Source organism: Desmodus rotundus, chromosome 3 (assembly GCF_022682495.2).
Source record: "Desmodus rotundus isolate HL8 chromosome 3, HLdesRot8A.1, whole genome shotgun sequence".
Lineage (NCBI taxonomy): Eukaryota > Metazoa > Chordata > Mammalia > Chiroptera > Phyllostomidae > Desmodus > Desmodus rotundus.
In genome coordinates, this window is record NC_071389.1 from 3,926,878 (window position 1) to 3,950,397 (window position 23,520).

The window sequence follows — 23,520 nt, forward strand, 5'->3', positions numbered from 1 at the left end:
ATAGGTGCCCCCTCGGCCTCAGCGAGGCGCGGCATAAAGGGCCGGAACAGGTGCGGGATTGATGGGGTGCGGGGAGAAGCGAGAAGGGTCGGGACAGGTGCCCTCTCCACGGGAAAAGAGCCGCTGGGCCGGGGCGCCTCTGCAGGACACGGCGGTTGGAGGCTGCCTTTCCTAGCAGGCCAATGGAGTGAATGAACGTTTTATTAATCCGTGCGTAGAACTCGGCGGGGAAAGTTGGTTGAGTTCAGAGACTGCAGGTTTGGAAGAACTTCTGAGAGCTTTGCTTACCTGCACACCTGGCGCAGGAGAGGCGCGGTGACCCTGGCTTCCCCCAGCCAAGCCCAGGTGGGTGGAACAGAAGCTTAGCCTGGTGGTCTTGCATTTATAGGACTAAGCGATTTGGTTTCCTAGGTCTTGCAGAACGTTAGAGGCCGTCAGCCCTGCCTGGGTGTTTTTCAATCTCCACAGATTTCTGCAGGCTCAAAACAAATTTCTCTACAAAGTAGGCAGGGAAATAAATTTCTGAAACTATAGTATTCTTGGAAATTATCGTCTTAAGCAACTGCTCCACCAGGGAATGATGACAATTTTAAACTGTTTTATATTTTGTCCACTATGCGTGGTTGATTTCTGTGGGCCGGGAGCCTCTGGTTGGGGGAGCACGCATGGGAACGGGGGAGCGCGCGCAGGTGATTACAGAAACGGCCCCGTAGTTGGTCCAGCGCAGTAGTTTTCTCACCAGTGAGCCCCAAACCCAAAACTTTAAATGTGTGCTCCCAACAAATTTTGTCATACGTGGTAAATGTCTGGCTGTTCTTTTCTCTCGCCACTTAAAGAATCTGTGTCATAGGGAGAAACTATTGACTGGAAACCTGATAAAGATACACGAAGCAGTAGCACTTTGCACGGTGTGTGTTTATAGGCAAGTATTTATTATTTTAAGACCAGAATTAGATGATAGCAAATAAGCTTGTGTTTCTCTGTATACTTGATTTAGGGAGCAATAATATTGCTCTAGAATGTAGCATTAATGTTCTAGAATGTAGCATTTCCTTACAGGATATGCATTTCCCAGATAACTTTAGCTTGGTAATGAAAACAAGCAAGAGGACCACTGCGAATTTCCAGGGACCTCGGTTTGGTCGTCCTGACCCGGTATAGTCCACGTAATCCATGTGGAAACGCAGTATTTAAGGCCACAGTTAATAACAGCATTGTATCATTTAAGGATTTTCATCAGTTCTTCCGCTTTTGTGACAAACACAACACAGGCACGAATTATTTTCTCCAGTCTTCTGTGCAGGACCCCGCCGGGCCTCCCCGGCTGTAACAGCGGCGGTCCCCGCCGCAGTGCTTCCATGACGACCGTGCCAGGGACACAGATAACAGGTGGAGCTGAGAAATTCTACTTCACGTGAGAAAGATGGGGACGTGAAGGAATTAGTGGACGTGGAAAGTTTCCCGAGGGAAAGATGGGAAGCCCTTATTGACGGCTACGGGTGAAGTGCTCAGCTCCAGGTCCCTGTCCTCTGGCAGGGCCGGCCGTGCACATTTTGGGGGATGCAGTTTCTTTTGGGGACGTGGAGAATTTTTCTGCTGTTTTGATCACTGCTGTCCTGAGCTCCTGAAGTTGCAGAACTGTGCTTGTAGGCTGCCTTGTTTTAAATGTTTAAGGAAAAAGTGTTCATACGTTTACGTATTTAAGACACAACTTCAGGTATCTCTCAGAAAGGTTTGGAAAAAAACCCATTTCTGTTAAAGGTGGCACAGTTCTTTAGCCTACGCAGTGGTTTCTGGAAGTTCTTTATTTTTCCTCTGTGTGCTGCCCCACCCCTTTCCCAGGTGCCTGCTGTGTCTTCTCTCCTTTAAAGGGCTTGGCTCCCTCTGACTTAGAGCGATTTAATATCTGATCTCTTCTCTACTCCATTGATCTTTTCAAAGGGAGACTGAGTGGTGCCGAGCCTTCCTCGTTAAACATCAGCTGTAGTGCCCGCTGCAGTCCGGGCGCCCAGTATCTGGGAGCTCATTTCACTTACGTATTCCTCCGCCAAGAAGCTTTTGGCGCCCACACATGATACAAGTTGATTCGTGTATACCTCAACTTTTTTTCAAAAAGTGATTTCAGGGCGCTCACAGAAATACATATTGCATAATGAAGCAAGATCAAAAGAGGTGGAATCAAGGATTAGGCGAGAGGAAAGTGAGGATCCAGGAAAGTGAAATGGGGGGATTAATTAACTCAGTAAACAACATTCATTCCATGAAATCCTCCCCGCTTTCTAGCGGCAGGCCGCACACTGCACTCCAGGCTTCCTTGCAATTGTAAAAGCAGCGATGCAGGGTTAATTTTGTCTTTCTGACACCTGGCATACAATGAATTTTCTTATCTTCCAGGTACATTCTGACAGCCAGCAATTAATTTTAAGGGGTGATGGGAAAAGAGATGAAATGCACCGAATACATTACAAGCCCCATGTTCACAGTTGGCCACATTTCACGTTTAGGCAGTGCTCCGGAGCCTGCAGGGGGACGCGGATGGGTGTCGTCAGCTCATCCCGAGGATATTAGAGTTCATGATCGCAAAGATCCACAGTGCTGGGCTTCTCCCCTTCCCCAGGGGATCGCCCTGAAGTCAGATGACCCAGAGTTCTTTGCTCCTCTCTGATGTGCCTAGGTTTGGGCTCATGCACGGCAGGCGAATGAGGAGATGCCTTTACTTCCCGTAAAGAGGTGCTTTCCACCCCTAAGCCTATAACACCGTGGCTCATCACAACCACAGTATGATACTCCGTAAAAGCGGGGCGGGGGACGGGACGGAACAGGTAAGGGGTAGACAATGCCAGGATGACCTTGCTTGATGCTTCATTTTAGTGAAGTGCCTCTCAGGTTCTAACTGGAAGTTTTAGTTTCGAAAGTGCATCACGGTGCCTGAAAGTTGCGTAATTCTGTATTGTCCTGGAAGCTTGAAAGTACATCATAACTTTAGACATAAGATATACAGAGAGATCAACATATGTTAAGCACCTACTGTATGTCAGTTGTTAACCAAGTTGTAATTAATGATTAAATATTAATTTGAGGAAGGTAAAATCTGGAAGGAATTTAACCAGGGTAAATGTTTATAGGAGTTAAGCTGCTGATTCTAAACTTACGTAACATTTTTGTAGTGTGGAAAGAGATGGCCAGTAATGGAAATGTGTTTCTCTAAATATATTAAATTAACATTTAGCAAATAGTCGGATTAACCAGTTAGTCTATTTTTTTCCCCCACTTTTATCTGACTTGCACCACCCTCCAAATCTGACTCTTCTCTTCGCCGGCCTTCCCCTGTCTGCCAGACAGCAGAAAGCCTCTGTTGCGCTCTGGCTGGTCTGTGTACCCCTGCCCCACACTCCCTTCTGATTTCTACCTCCTAAATCGCTGAGCCAAACTCAAATCTCATCGGGGGAAGCCTTTTCCCTTACTGCCCCCACCCCCATTTGATCTGCGGCTCTCTGCGGGGCGCCCCTACGGCCCCAGCATGCTGAAATCTGGGAGGTGGGGTTTCCTCAATGCTGTCAGACAATGAAAAGATTATACGTGTGGTGTTACTCCTTGGATAGAGTGAGAAGAACATAATGGGTTTCTTCAAGCCTAAAACTAACCTGCCTCTGACCCTCCTCCCTGCATTCAGTTCAGTGTTGTCTGTTGGGGATTTAGGCACAGACTCCACAGGCTGTACCATTTAGGTCAGTTCAAGGTCCCCGGTGGACTTGGGTTTTCACTGAAGTGGTCCGGAAGTGACCCTGGAAGTCTTGGCCTGTACCAGGGTAAAGCAGATAGCTGGCCTGACACCTGAATCATCATTCCAGATATCTCAGGGTTGGCCGAAGCTTGCTCTCTGGGAATGTGTACAAAGAACAGCTGTCTGCTTTGATACAATACAGTAGGATGAGCACTGGTTTTTTTGTGTCAGCTCTACCACTAACCAGATGAGACGTCTCAGGTAAATTGCCTTACATCTCTGAATCGCAGCACCTGCTCTGTCTTCTAGACCGATCAGGAGTGGTTGAGGAAATCAATTTAGTGGTCCCTGTCAGCAGTTTTTAAAATCAAAGTTCATTGCTCATGTGAGGGTGTCGATTTGGGAAGTTTGTGTCTCAAATACTCGTTCTGTGGGCCCAGTCGGAGGCTGCTGACGGCCCCTGGACCAGAGAGTTCCTGAGTCCTCTTGACATCTCTGTGCCCTGTCCTGAGTCCCCACTGCAGGATGTGTCTGTCGTGGTGAGAGTCGCCGTGGCAGTAAGCTAAGGCCGAATGAGTTAGGGCACTTCCCTACGTATGCAATTCAACAATGGATGGTCCCCAGCTAGGCAGGAGCCCAGTATACCTATTCCTGTGTTTCTGATTTCTTGGCGTAATCAAAATGATTTAGATAAGCATGAGAGGTTATTTCTGCCATAACTTACCCCATGTCTTATAGAGAAATTGGATATTTGCGTACTACTACTAAGGTATATTTAATGATACTGAATATTTTTTAGTTCGAAAGTGGAAGCAGGACTTTCCCAATATTTATTTAGCTAAAGGATCCACATTTCAATTGATAGGTTTACCTTTGACTCCTCATTTAGCTGTGTCAGAACTGAACCTGACCTCTGTGAACAAGGGGATTTACGGCCTCTGATGGAGTCTAGTTGTGGCGTTTGTCTTCGGGTACCGCTGGTTCCGGACGCTTAAGGGATGTCAATAGGAACCTCTCATCCCCTCCTTTGGCTTTCCTCTCCTCTATGTTGATTTTATTCTCGGGCAGGATTTCCCAGAATGCCAGTAGGATGGCCCAATCAAAGCTCCAGGCCTGTATTTTGCCATTTTTAGCAGATATCTCTGGGAAAACAGCTCTTCTTTCCCAGTAGTTCCAGGAACTGTTCTGTCCTTACTGGCCTGGCGGGACTCCTGCGTCCAGTGGCTTGAATAAGAGGAGGTGCTGCTGTCATTAGCAAGGCCTGGTGCCAGAGACGGAGGTCAGCACCACCTGAACTGAGCCCAGGGTGGGAGCGGGTCCCCTGGGAGACACAGGGGCCTGCGGACTGGGAGGGACCAGCACGTTGTACTCTTCACCCAGATGGTCCTGAAGAAGCCACCATTCACTCTCAAACCGCAGGCGCACACACTACAGGGGCTCTGCAGTGGCATCCTTGTGGTCCCGCCTCAGCGAGGAGACACCAGAACCGTCCCTTTCAGCCAGCCTTTCCGTGGTGCTGGCAGTTCCTAGGACTGGTCTCCAGAACAATGGTCCGCGTCCTTCACGTTACACTCTGTGGTCTGGATTAATCAGCGGAGAATGCATTTAAATAGCCATTTGTCTTTTCTAGCAAAAGAAACCATCCTGCTCTAGCCAGAATCAGTGCCCCTGGCGTTTGTGTGTGTATGTGAAAAACGTTTTCTCTAATGTGAAAAGTAGGAAGTGCTCAGCCTAAAACTGATGAAATTCTAAAAGCTTGTAAGTCAATTGTTCCCAGATAAACAGCGCAGCAGATGGTAGGTAGGATCCCAGGCTTCTGGAGAACAGAACCCTTTCCGAGCCCTTAGTAGGTAACCTGTGCTTGCAGGAGGAAAGGAACTAAAATAATGCAGATGCACACGTCACCTGTATGCCATACAACATTATGTACAACGCAGAACCTACATGATACATAAGTATATAACAAACACTTCTGCTACAAAACAAAGGAAATAACAAGCTTCACATTTGCATATTAAATGATGGTGCTTGAATAAAAATAAGTGTGTATGCAAAATAACAAGTAAATGGAAACTTCTTGGTGAAGATTCTTAATTCATAGCTGGAACTCTGGATGATTCTCTGAAATTTCAAAGTCTAACTCTCTACCTTTTTATAAGGCTAAACCCTGCGAGAGTGATTTAGGTTTCTTGATAACCCTAGCATTCTTAACCTAGGGGTTCTTTCCTCACTGGGGAAGTCCGCGTGGAGTCTCTCTGAAATTTCTCCCACGTGTCTGCTCTGTGCGAGCACAGAGATGGCCCTCAGCAGGCAGTTGCCCAGGGCTGCTCAGAGACACCGAAGGGACCAGGTTGTAAACAGGGCCGGCTTGTCACTTGATTGTTGTGTTTATTGGCACATGGACCAAAATATCAGCAGCCGCTCTCTTTCCGTGAAAAATCATGGACAGAAACTACCTATGCAGGATACCGCTTACTGCTAAACTCCTAGATACATCTATTCACCAGCAAAGAAAGAGGGAAACGTGTGATTCCCCTGCAGTAAAGAGACTTTCGGAAAGTTAAGGGCCACTGCCTTGCAGTGGGAATTACTTACTGATAAACAACGGAAACCTCACCGAAGAATAGAAGGCTTTTCCTTCAAGAAATGTGAAACATTCGACTAACCAATTTTTAGATTTAAAAATCAGGATCATAAAATATTGTTCAAGAAAGAGAAAGCAGTAAATAACAGTACTTATGCCTCTGAAGGCTTTGATTTGCCCTTAGCTCACACCAAACCAGCGGGGAGCTGTGAAGGCGGGCCCCAGCGGGGCTCTGTTAAGTCACTTTCCTGAGGCACTGCCTTGGGGGCTTTAACACTCAAATGGTGACATCATCATTCGAAACCCGGGGCTGCCTTTGTTGCAAAGATACTGACGTCATGATGTCTTTCTTCTTTAGAAGATTTTATTTATTTATTTTTAGAGAGAGTGGAAGGGGAAGAGGGAGAGAGAAACATCAATCGGTTGCCTCTTGCGTGCCCCCAAACTGGGGGCCTGGCCTCCAACCCAGGCATGTGCCCCAACTGGGAATGGAACCAGCAACCTTTCAGTTTGCAGGACAACACCCAACCCACAGAGCCACCCCAGTCAGGGTAACGGTGTCTTTCTTATCACGGTTTGTAGGAGAAATTTCAGATCTTAGTACCAAGAAGATCCACGCTATCCAAAGCGACTGACCTTGATCTCGAAACTGATTGCTTCCCCTTTGCTTTGTCTGCTAAGTCCAGCCAGATCTGGGACTCCCGGTTAACCGTTCTGGAGGGTTTAGCATACGTTTTCCGTTTGGCAGCTTTGCCTGAGCTTTATTGTAGTCTTCTCACAAAATCTTGCTCCTACCTAATCTGTTGTTAATCAGACGTCTTTTTTATTATCGGCCACCTCCAACAGACAGACCTAGGTCCAGGGTGGATCCAGTTAAGTGACGGCCGGGAGAGAAGTAACGAGGCAGAGAGGGAACGTGTAGGGGCAGGGCAGGGAAATCCGGAGGGTGGGGACGAGGGGAGGAGAGCTTGACTCCCAGGGTGAGCGTCCACCGACCTTTGAGGGGCTTATTGACCTTTTGTTCCATTATCTAACTGCTCCCGGAACCTTCAGGCCAACCACACTCTGAGTGGGGTAATTAAAGAAGCCCAGTTTGGGGACTTCCATGAGGCCAGCAGGACAGGACAAGCCCACAAGTGGATGAAATCAGGGTTGTCCCTGTTTAGTGGAAAACACTGTTATGTGTTTTAGCTTTGCCCTTAATCCAGGGGATGTTTGAATACTGGCCTCAAAAATACATCCATTCAGGCCTCACTGATCTGGAATTTGCAAAAGTGAAGATTGCTCTGGTCTGGGCGAAGACTGCTAGTAGGAGATGCGAGTGCAAGCCCGCTTCCCTGATGCCGCGGGGCCGGGGCGGCTATAGGCACAGAGCAGCCTCCTGTTCCTGGGGAGCCAGGACGCTACCAAGAAGGAGCTACGTGGCTAAAAACTTTCTAATAAAACTCTGGTGGTTCCTTTGGAGAAATATTTTTTTCTGAACAAAATGTTTCAAGTGGTATAATTTGGATTTTTTTTTTAAAGTTTATTCTCTGTTGCTTGTCAGAGAGGCCCATGCTAAATTGTAAAATAGTATTCTTAAATCATTTTCTGTATTAACACCTACTTTATAAAGTGGCCAATATTTTAAAGTAATACACCTATTTCTTTTAAAATACTGCATTTCAGCCTATGAATTTGGAGACGACTTCACCTTTATTTATTCCAGAGTTTTACAAAACCTTACAGCATTGTGAATAAATATTATTGTAGTTAATAAACATTGAGTTCTGGAACTGAAGGCTCTCTGTGTAGAATCCAGCATTTAAAGAAAATACATATTTTTGAAACATCTTGGACTTTCACTCTCTCTCGAGTCTGCAAGAGAGTCCGGAAGCCTGCGCAGGTGGCATCGCCACCGTCAGCTCTGACCACACAGCACTGTGGAGCGCGGCCTCTGGGCGACGGGTGGAGCGTGAGTGGGATGCAGCTCAAGTCCTGAACACACGTGGGTTCTGCGGTCAGATGTTGAAAACCGCCCGGAGCTTGGGCAGGCAGATACCATCTAGGATAACTGAGGGTTAGCTAGAAGCTGCCAGTGTTTTCCTTTCTCTCTCTCTCTCTCTCTTTCATCTTTTCCCAGGTATCACGTAACACATCTTCCCAGCAGGGTTCTTTTTTCTTGAGCTTTCCCATTGTCTCTGCCCTAACCTGGACACAGAACACTTCTAAGGTGAAAACTGCCAAGTGAAGGAGTTGCACACCAGCCTCAATAAGATGTTTTCTCTGACTTCAGATGCCCGGCCCTGGGCACCTTCGCTAGAATTGGGTGAGGCGTGGCCATGGGAGAGGCGGGGGCTCTGCTTTTCACAGCTGGGCTGAGAAAAGCACCTCAGAGGAATGACTAAGGAAACGGAACTTCGTTCTGCACAACATCCTTTCCCTTGCCCTTCTTGAAATTCACATTTCCTGTTTTGAACAGATGCAATGAAGTCACTTACTCAGTAAATATTTACCGAGGGCCTACTATGTGCTGGGCATTATGCTAGGCCTTGGGAACGTAGTGGGGACAGAAGGAGCTCAGGGTGCCCCTTGACCTTTGTATTAGATGGAGGTGCTTGAAATAAAGGCTCATATCGAATTTGGTGGCAATCACACCTTGAGCTGCCTTGGTCACTGTGATATCCCAGAGCCATGGCCCCCGTGCTGAGCAGGGGTGCTCGGGAGACATTTGCAGAGTGAGTCTGTGTGGCCCTGGTTCCTGGGGGATGTTGAGTGGTTTGTTCTCCTGTCGCAGCTCGGCCCCACAGACCAACCTGCTGGCGGTTCATGAATGTATTTTTCCATCTCTCTCCATGCACTTGAATGTCACTCCATTGTCACATCTGCATGTCCAGGTCAGATTGTCCTTCATCCTGAGTCTCATTCCTGCACTTGTGAAGACCTCACCTGTCCTCACGCTCTCTTGCTTTCCCGAGTCGTCGGTGTCACTGTTCCTCCTTCGGAATGTCCCCACCCATGCTTCTCATCGTCACTGTGTATGCAGACAGTGGCGGCAGGGTCCTCCCAGCTGGCTGCGTTTGGAAAAGCTGCTCTTTTGCTTTTGCGGACAATGTCAGGGCCCTGACATCCTCCACTCTCACACTCCCCGGCTGCAGATTCACTGCCGTGCATGCTGGTCGGGTCGGCTGCTTCACTGACTGTGCGCTTGGCCCTGGCGTCACTGGGGGGCTCGTCCGTGCCTATGCCATGCTCTGCTTCTGCAGAGCTGCTTGCGTCAGCCTCCGTGTCCTTGCAGAACAGGTCTGCCATCGTTGCTCCTGTGGCCCTCAAAGCCCAGTACCAAGAGGCCTCAGACGAGCAGCAGTCGCCAGTCTACGGCGCTGCGACACTTGCTCTCTCGAACTCATGAGTCATCGAAGCGGCACCCTGATTTTCTCCGACGTGTCTCAGGCTCAGCATTTGTGAATAGAGCAAAATACGGACCAAGGAGAAGAAATACGAACCCAAAAGCAATGCAGATGAAGGAAGTCTGAGAAGAACGCTGGTTTCCATTTCTAGTGTTCTGGTGCACAGAGTTGGGAGTTTTGAAGAAGTGGAGTGTGGCCATTTTTCCTGAGGCTAAATTTAGCCGTTGCTTTGGAAAATCAGAGTGGTACAGCTTGTGCCTTATCTCCGGCCGGCCCTTACCCTCTCCTCTGCACTTGGACATCTTAAATGGCCTGCCGGGCAGGAGCGGCTTAATGTGCTCCGGTGGCCCCGTTTATTCTGGGAAGGAATTAAGTGACTTCATTTTCCCCGTCTTTCCGAGCTTCCTAAAAAATTTAGGAGACTTCCTAAGCGGCAATTACAGTTCTCTACAGAAATAGTTCAAGTCATGCCTCCTTGTGTCTCATCAGCCCTTCCTGCCGGCACGGCCAAGGGCTGTAAATGGAACGGGAGATGGCCTCTCGCGCCCGGTCCAAATAGCAACAGGAGGGCACATGTGCACTTGAGCCACAAATAACGCGTTTAAAATAGCAGACGGTATTTGGTGATCGCTCCTTCATTCATTTACCTGCCAAGGCAAAGCTTTTTCTTCTGCTCTGGCTGCAAGGCCCGCGGCGGCTCAGCTCAAGCGACCGTCATCACAGGTCCTCGTGCGGACACTTTCTGTTCATTGGCCCGTGTTCAGGCCTTCCGGTCCGCGCACATTTTCTGAGACCGCTCTCGAAAATGTGTCTTTTGTATAACACAATACAAATGCCACGTTCCTACAACGGCCTAACCTGACTGACTTGTTGAGCACTCCTGTAGCTAATTATAGGCACTCATTAAGGTGTGCTGCCAGCCGTCTGTGTTCCAAATGCTAGTCCAGCTCAGGGAGAAGCGGGGGCACCGAAGAGGCGGGGCCCGTAGGAGCTGTGAGGGGCCAGGCAGCGTGTCTGTGAAGGCGCAGGCTGTGTCTGTGAGGGAGTCCCTCGTGCCTCAGCCATGCAGCCCGTCTCGCCCTGCACACAATGGTTACGTAATCCCCTTACCTGAGCCGCGGGGAAGCGGCAGCCAGCCAGGTAAACTGATACAGCTTCTCACATGCTTTCCAGTCCCCTCCAGTGGGTTTTGGTTATTTTGACCACTCTCTCTCTCCACTGGGACAAGCAATAAAATTGCTAACTGGCGTCCACCTCCAGGAGGCCACTGTGCAGAGCAGTGGTTGCTCAGAGCCCTTGCCCCAGAGTTCGGATGGCCTCACTGGTAAGTGGGCTTCCAGGAGAAGCTTCACTTAGAAACTAGTATTTCCTTCCATTCACTGAGCACCGGCTCCAGAGCTGGTGCCAGGGACGCAGGACAGAGGCCCTGCTCTCAGGAAGTGCACTCTGTGGGGATGCACGTGCAGGGAATAGGCCATGCGCCCACTTGCCAAGGGCTGGAGAGAGCCCGCGTCTGAGGTCCCTCTGCGTCCAGATCCCTGCCCTGATCCTCGCGAGCGGTGTGACCTTGGGTAGGTAACGCGTATTCTGAGCCTCAGTTTCCTTACCCGCAAAATGAAGGGGAAGCTCTCTTGGACTTATTTTGAGGACTAGGAATGACGCGTGCAGAATGCTTGGCCTGCTGTAGATCCTCAGTAGCCGCTATAAATCATAAGACGGAGATGAGTCTGAGCCACACCCTGAAGAATGAGAGCCTCCAGGTGGACTCGGGAAAAGGTTGGCGTCTCCAAAGGCATTTCAATTCCGGGTGAGCCGGGGGCACAGTGAGTGATAAGAAAACCCCAAAAAGGGAGCTGGAGACCGTTGGGAAGAGCATCCCATGCCACAACCAAGAGTTTAAATTTTATTTTGTAGGTCAAGGGGAGGGATTTACATCTTTTTAAGGTAGATAATCTGATAGAACATCAGGAACTGCCTCCTGTTGTATTGCTTAACCCGGCCCCTAAAGTTAACTAGACTCTGAGGTTTGGAGTGAGTTGTTGATAACCCAGAGGAGCAGTGGGCGCGCTGAGCGCTGAGAGCCTGAGCGATCTGGCCGGTGCTTGGTTTCCCTATGGAGACATTTTCTTATGTCAGATGCCCAAGTACTTGGGGTTCTCCACTTTTCCAGCAGCAAACCCCAAACTTTCTAAACTTAGAACATTCTGTGGGTGTCCGACCTCATGCAATTTTCTCTCTCTTTAAAACTCTGGGGTTGCTTGGGGATTTTAAATTTTTTGGTGACTGTTAATTTAGGATGTTTAAGATGAGTCACTCAGAGGGCTACTCAGAGCTGTTCTGGGGTTTGCGGGTGTGCCCCCTAGAAGGGGGCACTGCGTGCTCTGTCGCACCCGTGTGTATCTTAGGGTGTGTACAGATAGACACAGAGGTGATCAGACTGTGTGTGTGCATGGGCGGTCACACTTCTTATTCCTTGCTCTGTCCGCTGCGGGAGCCTAGAAGCAGTGACACCCCAACAGCAATGAGCACATCCAGCACCCAGATCTTGGTTTCTAAATGCCATTCTCCAATAAAAGGAACCAGCACTCCTTAGAGAAATCACCGATTGTAGGGCTGGGATGAACCTGGAGCGTCTTGTAATGTCAGACAGTCGGGAAGGGCTCGAAAGAGGAGGAGCCAACCTGGAAGAGCTCCCAGTAACTAAAGCCGGAAGGCTTGGAGCGAGAGGACGACTTAGTATTGGATTTTGACCCAAGATGTAAAATAAGTATACGTGAGTTCATACTGATATAAATAAATGACTAAGTAAGTACAGGACACATCCTCCCTACAGGAGAACTCCAGATACTCTATGTGGACACCACCCCCTGTGAAGGGGAGATTAATTCCCTTCCCCTTGAGTACGGGCTGGACTTAGTGACTTGCTTCTGGAGAACAGAGTAATGGAAGAGGAAGACAGTAACTGTACAGAGCGGTCCAGCAGATGCCACCTTCACCGAAAGATCAGGGTCAGCAGCAGCACGTCGTCCCAGAACCCTTGGTGGTATGTGATGAGCAGGGCATCTCACCTCCACGCTGTTCTTCCTAAAAACTCAGGGCTCCAATCTAGTCGCTGGGAAACATCAGGCTCACTTAAATTCAGGGACGTCCACAAGGCGCCTGACCGGTGTTCTTCAAAACTGCTAAAGTCGTGAAAAATAAGGGACTAGTGAGAACCGGTCCCAGAGTGGACGCGAAATGTAACAGTTAGCTACAACATGGTGTCCTTGGTTGGATCCTGGAGCAGAACAAGTACATTAATTCTAATGCCAATTCAGTCTGTAATTTAGTTAACAGTAGTGATATATCAAGGTTAGTTTCTGAGTTTTGACAAATGCACCAAGGTTATGTAAGATGTTAATGTGAGGGGAAACTGGGTGAAGGGTATGTGGGAGCTCTACTTTCTGCAACTCATCTGTGAATCGAAAACTATTTAAAAGTTTTTAAACCTATTTTTTTAAATGCCCCCCTAAGTATGTAATAGCTCAGACTTAAGAGAGACTTCTCAGGAGCGAGACTTCACACATTGGTTTATTTCACCCTCACAAACTACAACAAGAGACAGTACTAACCCCACGGTACAGATGGGAAGATGGAGGTGCAAAGTGACCATTACTTTTCCAAAGTCACTCGGCGACAGGATTAAACCCGGAGCTCTTAGCTCCCATCCGGTGCCCTTCCCACTCCTGCGACGCTGCCCGGTCTACAAACGCTGCTTCCACTGAAAGGGGTGCAGGTAGGGCGGCCGGGAAGAGGCTCTGGGTGGGTCTTGGGCCAGACCCCTGCTGCAGGGCCAGTGGCACCGCTGACCTTCTGCCTGGGGCACAGTGCATGCGTGCAGGCGCCCAGGGGGCACTGAGAAGGAGCGGCTGCGTGTGTGTGGGAAATCCTCATCCCCTGACACTGTGTACTTAAAAAGTCTGCTTTAGAGAAAAGCCAGAGGCAGAGACACACCCCTCAAGACCTCTCATTTAGTCAGCTGAGACAAGAGGCACCGAAGAGGTGGGATTCAGCAGGAGGATGGAGAAGGTGCTGGGAGCCATGCACGTGGGAGGACTGCAAACGGTTTCAGGTGCTGCTGGATCAGAGCCACCCCAAGCACATGCGAGGAGAGCCTGCCAACCCAGTTGCTGGGGACGGAACAGAGCCGGTGTGGAGGGGCTGGGCGCGATTTCACGAGGTGCCGTCTTCTGGGTCCATGTGGGTAGGAGCCTGTGCTTCTGCCCCAACAGGCAGCTCTCCGACCCTTCTTTAACAAGCACCTGGGCAGGCAGAGGCTTCGTCCTGGTGGAAGGAGCCTGGGGTCTTGGGGCCGTGGTTCTTGAAATGTGGCCCCAGACCAGAAACCTCAGCATCACCTGAGAACTTGTTGGAAATACAACCTCTGGGCCTTACCCAGACCTACTAAAAACAGAAACCTTTGGGGATAAGAAGGTTTCTATTCTGTTAGGAAGCCCGTGGGTGACTGTCTGTCCACCAGAGTCAGAGAACCATGGGGAGGGCGCGGCCCGGATCCGGCCTGCAGCCGGGCGAGCCAGGGACTGAGCACGCAGACGCGTGCAGAGGCACACCCAGAGCTGGACACCGAAGTGAAGCTGCACTCTGAGCCTGTCTTGTCCAGTCTGTAGAGCCAGGGTCTCCAGCATGACTTCCCCAGGGGGTGGCAGTGGGAGAGCCTTTCTATACAAACGGTGACGTGTTCTTTCAGGGAGGTGGGTACAGCCACTACTTAAGGGCAAGTATGGAAAGCCAGGAGCTACCGCAGCAGCTACAGTCAGAGGAGGTGCTGTATGTGTGCGCGCCCACGCAGGGCCCTTGGTGCCCCCATGTGCACATGGAAATGTGCATCCCCGGCCGTCTGTTCCACTCTGTGGCGGCTCCGTTGCTTTACTCACTGCCCGTCCTGGGCTGGGATGCAGGGCTTGGAGCCCCTCAAAGCTGAGTCACCGTGGGCTTTGTTTGAATCATCGTGGGTGAGAGGTGGGCCAAATGTATATGCACCCTAGGTCATTATTTGCTTTCTCTGTCTCCCCTAACATGTTAATTTAACAATCCAGGCTCCTTCATGCCCCAGAAGTTATTTGCTGGCTCAGAAACAAGGGCAGGGAGGTCTCGCTCCTGCCCAAGGCAGCCCCCACCCCCGTGCCCGGTGGGCGGGAGGCGCTCAGCAGGAATCTGTGAATGAATAAATGACTCTGTAAATGTACTCTCTTCACTGTAACATAATCAGAAAATTGTCTGCTAAGAAATTATATTCCCTTTATCCCATTATTCACACACACAATATATGGCTAAGGCGATAGCTCTGAATTTGCCAAGATTTTACAATACTGTTTGAACGGTGATAACAAAGCTGTCCAACCGAAACAGGCATAAGGCTGTTGCGTTTGGCTTGGCAGTGAGGAGACGTGACGACCGTCGTTTTCCTGAGTAAGCCTTGGGGGGGGCGGGGCTTGCTGTGCTGGCCTGAGCAGAGGAGGTGGAGCGAGGCCGGAGCCTCTGGTTCTCGGTCAGCACCCGTCCAGTAGACCTGCATCTGGGGTGCCAGCTCGTCCGTTTCCATTGGACAGTGTTTCTCACATTGCCTTTCACTCCCTTCCCCCTTGGGACTTGAGAGGTTCAGAGATGCCATAATGCATGATATAATTTTGTTAAGAGGCAAATAATTGCTTTTAGTTTCTTCACGAAGTGCTTCTCAAAGCAGCTTAGTAACGTCAGAGAGCTCAGGGCGTAGCAAGCTGGGGCGGGGGTGGGGGGTGGCTGGTGCTGAGCATGCAGCCCAAGAACAAAAGCCAGTAAGTCTGTGGCGACATGGAGTCGTGACTGTTGGGTGCTGTGGGTGGAGATGCCACGGGCAGGGCCTGGCTCCGTGATGTCAGGGAGTCTGCCTGTCTCTGCAGGGGGATGGGCGGGAGGACACGCCAGCCAGCGCACTGCAGCATCGCCAGCCCGAACAAAGCCACCTCCCTCAGACTGGGAGCGAGGGCGGGGCCAGCACGCCCGCAGAGCTCCCTCAAGGCTGGCAGCTGGGCGGCCCTCTCTGCGCCCTTCTGCCCCTTTAAGTGATGTGGGATGTTAATATTGGCCTCCGGTGCCAAATAAATGCAAACTGTGCTCTGAACCAAGTGAAATGGATTCTGGACCCTCACATAATGGATGCAAGAGTTGTAGGCTTGCAGAGGAAGTAACCAGATGGCCACAGAGGCCCAGCCCCTGTCAGTGGGGCACGGGAGTGTCTGTGCGCAGGGGCAGACAGGGCTGGCTGGCTGGCTGGCACGGGCAGGTTCATAAGGGGCAGCCATGAAAAGTGCCACGGAGGGTGGCTGCCACGCTCCGTGGAGCGGAACTCTAGTTGAAAGGTGGAATTCTTAGTCTTCAGCTAGCTCCAAACGCAGGCGCCCTGCATCCTGCTAGTTTTCCATTTTTTAATGGGGAGGGCACAGAGCAAGGATTCCAGGTCCACCCCTGAGGTCATTTTATGTTTGCCGTTAGTGACAGTGTGACACCGGCTGTGTGCAGTTCCTCCCATGCACATCTGCCCAGGATTACGTCCCATGGTGACCGTGCCACGGGGACGTGAGACAGCGGGGTCTCCGGCGTTCGTCACATCTGTCTGCGTGTGTGGAATTGGAGCAGAGACCTTATCTTCCACTTTCCAAGAGGAAGTTTTTCTTTTAGCGTTGTTCCTGGAAGTAGTTTGTGGGAACACATCACAGTGCTTGGCAAGCAGTCTGCCTCCTCTTGCTTTTGTGGTCGAGCGAAGTGCGATCGATTCGACATCCGGTATTGAAAATTTTCAGGGAAACAGGTGTATATACTGCCTTTTTGCTCTCAGAAAAGTGCTCTCTTCTTTGGGCTAAGACGGTCTAATTCTTGTGCCTCTTCTCTTCCTACAACTGTCTTTCCTATTGTAACCATACAGCGGCGTGGCTCCAGGTCCTCGAGCCAGATAGGCCAGCTCAGTCCTCGGCCCCAGTTTCCCCCCTGTAAGCCGAGGATGGTAACAGCACCAACCTCGAGTGGGTTGTTGGGATGAGTAAATGAGGTAATGCTTGTAAAGGGGCTAAAGTGGAGCCTGGCACGGAGGAAGCATCCTCGAATGTTCAGTCTGTCTCGTTTTATCTCCCGTAGAATCAATTAGCCTTACCGGCTAGGGTCAGGATGGCAAGGAACACTGATATTTCTTTTCCCGGTTATTCCTTTCCATGATGCAGATGGCTGTATTTTGAAAATAGTGTTGCCGTTAGCAGTTTGAGGGAGAAATATGTTGTCACAGCTGTCCAGTCAGTTTCCAAGGATGTTTACTTCATCTGCCTGAAGATGACGGCCACCACACTCCCCTGGAACTCACTGTGTTCTCAGCATGGACGTAGATTAATTCATTTCATCCTCCCAACCACCCCGTGGGAGACCATCCACATCTGAGAGCCAAGGAAACTGAGGCACCACGGTTTTATTCGAAGTCCCACGGTGATCATGCAGCAGAGCCAGGGTTCTCAGCTGTGCGCTCTCTGGTCTGTGCCCACGTGACCACCTTCATCTTCCCGTCTCCTGCCCGCCGTGGTCCAGCCCCCCGCTCCTGCTCCTCAGAGGTCCAGCCTCAGGCCTTGGCATTTGCAGTCATCTCACCCCCACTCTTGGCAGGTCTGGCCCCTCCTCGTCATTCTGGCCAAACCCAGTGCCACCCCCACTCCCACCTAGCCCTCCTTCTGTCGGTGGCCTCCTTGCGCCTCCTTCATCTGGGTCTCTGTTAGGTACCAGGCACAGCACTCCTGAAAACCTGTTGAATGAACACGGGGGCTAATGATTTCTTTTGCACATACACATGTAACCCACCTTTACTATATGTATGTGAGTTTGTGTCCACACGTGTGTGCGTGCTCATGCATGCGGAGGGAGACGCTCCGATCCCAGCAGCGTGCAAACTCTCGGGCGTCTCTGTGAGCTGCAGTCTGGCTCCAACAGCAATGCCCTGGCATTTTTCCTGCCTGCGGGGAAGCGTCCAGTTGTGTTCGTCCGTGACAGGACTGAGTCATGTGTAAGGGTCCCCGTCACCGAATGACACAATTCCTAAGATAAATTGTAAAAGCCAGAGATGGGGTCAGGAAATAAAGCCATTTTCCCCAATGTTTGGGAGAAACCAGTCCTGCCTTAGAGACATGTGCCTGCGTCGTCTTCCCCACGACGGCCGCTTCCCTCCACTGACGCTGCCGCTTCAGTCATGGTCATTCCATTTGGTCACTCTCAGGGCCTCTGCACCCAGTCTCTGTAAGGGTTCCACTGGGGCATTTGACAGAAATGGGGTGCCAGGAGCCTGAAACCAGGACTTTGACAAGAAGGGATGTCTGCGTTCGGGCAGCTGAGCACTTGGGGCCGAGGTAGATGCCATGGTCTCGTGTGAGGTGTCCACCTCGCTGCCACACCGGAAAAACCCGGCCTGGACAGACCTCCGTGGTCTGGTTGAGTTGGTGATGCCCTGGGGCCTGCAGGCTGGAACAGGCCACGTGTTCACAGCTCCTCTTCCAGGACAAACCTCCCTCTTCCTTTCTCTCCCTAGATAACCAGTTCAGGATGTCCATCCTAGAGCGCCTGGAGCAGATGGAGCGGAGGATGGCAGAAATGACGGGGTCGCAGCAGCACACACAGGGTGGAGGGGGCGGCGGCAGCGGAGGGGGCGCTGGCAGCGGGAACGGAGCGAGTCAAGCCCAGGTACCAGTCCGCGCGGACAGCCACCCTCGGTTTTGTTTGATACGTTATCAGTCAGGGAGGCGTTGGTTGCATGTCCCTTCTCTGGTGCTGGGGCCATTCCTGGATAGGCAGAGGCCCGGGGGAGGGCTTCCCAGGACCTGCACTTCCCAGTGCGAAAATCCCCGTGCCAGGAAAGAAGCCTCCGGCTGTGGGGCATCTCAGTGATTTATCTCCCTAGGCTGTAGTTCCTTGTCCCTGGTCCCAGAAGTCACTGCTGTCACTTGGCAGTGGGGACGAGGCTGGATGGTGACTCAGAGGTTTTGGGCACAGAGCGCAGACTTCACTTACAATCTACTTTGTATTTTGTGTTCTATCTCCATCATAACTATAAATGTAAAATGTAACTGAATTCAGTCATTCATAAACGTTCTATAAACTCAGGAAGATTGGTACAAAAAGGGCCCAGAAAAACTGTTTCTGCAGTTTTTCAGTGCAAAACAACATTATACCTTCTTTCATCTTTCACATACGCCTTTTCGTAAATTCCAGGGAAAATGTATCCTATCGCTACTTACAGAGAAATTACCAAATGTTGTTTTAGAGTCCTGTTAGTCTTGAAGGCTTTATATAAATTCCATTTTGAAGCTTCATTTTAGGAAAGTCTTCCAGGGAGAAAGTGTTTTTCAGGGAACCCGAGAATAAATGCGAAGGGACTGATAGTTCCTTCCCTCCGCTCCTGAACCTCACACAACTTCGCCTCTGTCTCTTTAAGACGGATGATGGTTGTCCTCAGACAGCTACATTTTTAATTGGACACTTCGAGTTTTATGATCCTTGCGAATACCAGGTGTTAGTAATAGTTTTAATACTGGATGAAAACAAAGCATAGTATACCACCCCTAAAAAACTAACCTCCTTTTTCTTTTCTTCTTATTTCCCACCTGCCTTCAGAAATCAGTGGAGAAGGAAAGACTAGGCACACAGCGTGTTTCGAGGCTCAGACAGGCCTCTCTTTCCCCCGAGACCACTGAGTTTTGTAAAAGAAGTAATCGTTATTAAATATAGCTCATGGCTAGAATACGAGATTCCCGTGGAATCATTTTCCTGTAACCGACAAAGGCAGCATAAAGGGAATGGCATTCAATGTCATTTTGCAGTTCAGCCATTCGTGGCTGGCCGGTCATTGCCTGATCCCACGTGAGCTGCTGCGGGACACACTTTCATCGATTTAAGTTGGCTTCAGTGGATATCTGTGTCCACCAGACGTGACGGGCGTGTGACTGCCTCCGGTTAATGCAAACAAAACCAAACCAGCCCTTCTTCATTCACCACCTGGCAGCTCCCGTGTGCTCACGAGTACATCTGGCGTCCATAGAGCGGCTCTGCCCAGTCCTTCCGCTGCAGCTGGGGTCCCCCCGCTGTGCTTTTATAGGTGTCCTTGCAGCGCTGGGGGAGGCGGCGGGATGTTCACCATCTGCCGCTTTATTTTTGCAGGCATTTCTTTCCAGGTTTAAAAGTAAGAAACACTGAGGAGCAACATTTCTGTAGCAGTTGAACTTTATGGGGTTTATTACTGGAAAAATACTGTTAGAAATGCCATTAATTTGGGAGGAGAGTTACACATAAAGCTGCTACAATGGAGACTCAGATAAGCTGTCGAGGTTACTAACTTTGATTTTATTTTTCTTCCCTTAAACTGAGTCAAGGGAAGCCATGTGGTTAAAATTAGTGAATTTGTCTTTCCTGTGTTCCTCTGTTATTATTAAAACACTTACATTTTAAGCTCTTATCTAATGCTTTCCCTAGTATCCTTTTCACTTTGTATAAAGGACTGAATTATTATTAGATGTTTAAAATGCAGATGTAATGGAATCTAACACTGCATTAGTCGCAGGGGTAAAACGTAATGACGCGGTACTTGGGAGCAGTCTGAAGTGGCTGCCACAAGTCTCGTTGGCCAGGAGGCACACACAGTTGCAGGTGTTTTTCCTCCCGAGGAGAACTGTGGGGATCTACTCCTACTTAGCAACTCTCAGACATGCGCTGTGGTGTTAACCGCAGCCGCCACATGGCACAGCACGTCCCCAGGGGGGATGCGTTTATTTTGTATCTGGGAGCTTGCGCCTTTGACCCCTTCACCTATTTTGCTCACCCCGTGACTCCACCTCTGGCAGCCACCAATCTCTTCTCTGTATCGATGAGTTCGGGGGGTTTTGTTTGGTTGGTTGGTTTTGGTTTTTGTTCTTCAGATTTCTCATAGAAGTGACATCACGGTATTTATCTTTCTCCTACTTATCTCACTTAGCAGGATGCCCTCAAGGTCCATCAGTGTTGTCCCAGATGTCTCACTGAGTATTTTTGGGTGTCTCTTACGGGATAAAGTCCCCGTCTAAGTGACATGAGTGTCCTGCAGGAGTGGGGGAGTCAGGGGCCCAGGTGACTGAGGGGGAAGCGCTAGGGAAGTGACCCAGCCATGCTCTGTCACAGCAGCTCACTGCCTGCAACATTTACTTCAACGGGGGTGGGGGCCCGGGCCACAGTCGTCCCCCCACCCCATGCACACTTTCCCCGAGGATCGGTGTGAAGTTCATAACCGGGCGTCAGCGGTGAAAGACAGACTGGAGAGTTCTCGGAGTTGTGGAAATTCCTTGCTCCACGACTGCCCATGCGCGCCGCAGAGCTGGACCAGCACGTTCTCTTCTGTTTCACGGTGTCCCTGCATTTTCAGTGTTGTGTTTCCCGAGCTGCGAAGCACAAAGCCTTTGTCCTCCCTGCATCAGAGTGCTGCCTGGGGGAGGTCCGTGGGCCTGACCCTCACGCTCGCTTTCCCGTTCCAGTGCGCACCCGGCCCCGGGACGCTGGGGAGCTGCTTCGAGAGCCGGGTGGTGGTTGTGTGTGAGAAGATGATGAGCCGGGCCTGCTGGGCGAAGTCCAAGCACCTGATCCACTCAAAGACTTTCCGCGGAATGACCCTCCTGCACCTGGCGGCGGCCCAGGGCTACGCCACCCTGATCCAGACCCTCATCAAGTGGCGGTGAGGCTGGGCCACACAGGGTGGGCGGGCTGGCAGGTGGGCGTGCTCGCTCATCAACATGCGGCTTCCCCTGAGCATGTTGTTAGTGGACAGAAGTCTGACCACTCGTCACGTTCCAGCCTGGGGGCAAAGGGCTTTCTCTGAGGACAGTTTCCAAGGGCATTTTGTGAACTGCCCAAGAAATACTGAGTTAGATGCTACCTCAGTGTGTTTCCTCCGGGCTCCCGGCAAAATGGAGAATCCAAACCATCCTGTGAGGTCTGGAGTCTATTTCCTTACTTTGGGGTGCTAGGTGCTCAGTGTGGCTTCGCCTCTGTGGAGTTTTGTAGCGCTGCTGGTGTTTCCTGCTCACGGGTGCCTGGGCAGTGACCGCCGGCACTCTCCCTTCCAGCACGAAGCACGCAGACAGCATTGATTTGGAACTGGAAGTTGACCCCTTGAATGTGGACCACTTCTCCTGCACCCCGCTGGTAAGGAGTGCGTTCGGCGATCCCTGAACCATTTCCTGGTGATGCCTCACTGACATGTGACCTTCGTCACAGCTCCTTGTAGCTTCGATGTTTCATGGCCCGATTGAGGTTTCCAGCAAGGACTCTCGTCCGCTGGCAGCTTTGACAAAGGAAAGTGTGTCTTACACTCATATTAAGAAAGTGGCTTTGTCTTCTTGTGTTTTAGATGTGGGCGTGTGCCCTGGGGCACCTGGAAGCTGCGGTCGTGCTGTACAAGTGGGACCGTCGGGCCATCTCCATCCCTGACTCTCTCGGAAGGCTGCCTTTGGGAATTGCCAGGTCAAGGGGTCACGTGAAGTTAGCAGAGTGTCTGGAGCACCTGCAGAGAGACGAGCAGGCTCAGCTGGGACAGACCCCCAGAGTCCACTGTCCTACAAGTGAAGAGCCCGGCACAGACAGCTGGATGGCCCAGTGGCACAGTGAAGCCATTGCCTCTCCAGAAATACCCAAAGGAGTCACCGTTATTGCAAGTACCAATCCAGGTAAAAATTCAAAATGACTACATTCCAGACTTGACAGGCTCCCCAGTTGCTGTCACGCAGCTGCCCTCAGAAAAGTCCGTAGGATACTCACATATGTTATGGGCTTGGGGTTTTTTATGTTTCTGATTTTCCTTTTACTGGTAAAAATGCCTAGTGCTACTCCCCTGCCATCTCCGCCGCGCCCCCCCCAGCCCTCCTGCAAATGCAGAAAGTAGCAAAAAAAAAAAATCTGCGTCCATGCAAGAAGAAATACAAATTATGGATTATCTGAATACAGTGTATGCTTCTGGGGAATATTTAAATGTTAGGGACATGTCTTGAGTTCCGGCTTCGCACTTTGTGTCTCTCAGGCTTAGAGAACGTGTTAATTCTTTAGGGTTCCTACTTTTACCGCCTGTCCTGACTATCCTTTCTACTGTACTTTTCAGAGCTGAGAAGACCTCGGTCTGAACCCTCTAATTACTACAGCAGTGAGAGCCACAAAGATTATCCAGCTCCCAAAAAGCATAAATTGAACCCTGAGTACTTCCAGGCGAGGCAGGAGAAGCTGCTGTCCACTGCACTGAGTCTGGAACAGCCAAATAGCAGGAAGCAGAGCCCTAGTTCTAAGCAGTCTGCCCCCGAGACAATCAGCCCCAGTGAAGGAGTGAGGGACCGCAGCCGGGAACTCTCCCCTCCCACTCCAGGCGCTGCAGGACTCCAAGCCTCTGGACCTCAGCCCGTAGTCAAGTGGCGCCCCAAAGATCTTTACGTTGGTGTGTCTACAGTACAGGTGACTGGAGATCCGAAGGGGACCAGTGTAGGAAAGGAGGCAGCACCTGCACAGGTGCGTCCACGGGAGCCCGTGAGTGTCCTGATGATGGCTCACAGGGAGGTGACTACAGAGATGGGGCCCTACCGGGACAGTGCGGAGAGCGAGGACTGCTCCCAGCCCATGGATGACATACAGGTGAGGGCGCACAAGGTAAGCCGGCTGAGGCTGCCGCGGGGCATCGCTCCCGCCATCTCTGCAGTCCATTCCCAAAGATCGTGTGGTGTCCTCACCAGTGAAGGGTTAGCAGGCCGGTTTTA

At 50.7% G+C, this 23,520-nt stretch overlaps 1 protein-coding gene across 13 annotated transcripts in view; it reads left to right on the forward strand.

The window, feature by feature from the left end:
- Positions 1–23,520, forward strand: part of CAMTA1 (calmodulin binding transcription activator 1) — a 761,376-nt gene that overhangs the window by 712,267 nt on the left and 25,589 nt on the right. For 10 of the 13 annotated variants that reach the window (XM_053920471.2, XM_053920463.2, XM_053920464.2 and 7 more), the window contains 5 exons: positions 18,294–18,445; positions 21,262–21,458; positions 21,850–21,928; positions 22,134–22,449; positions 22,878–23,398. In XM_053920471.2, the coding sequence (XP_053776446.1) occupies positions 18,294–18,445; positions 21,262–21,458; positions 21,850–21,928; positions 22,134–22,449; positions 22,878–23,398 (1,265 nt within the window). The remainder of the gene's footprint in view (positions 1–18,293; positions 18,446–21,261; positions 21,459–21,849; positions 21,929–22,133; positions 22,450–22,877; positions 23,399–23,520) is intronic. The other 3 variants (XM_053920472.2, XM_053920473.2, XM_053920474.2) reach the window with 1 other exon arrangement.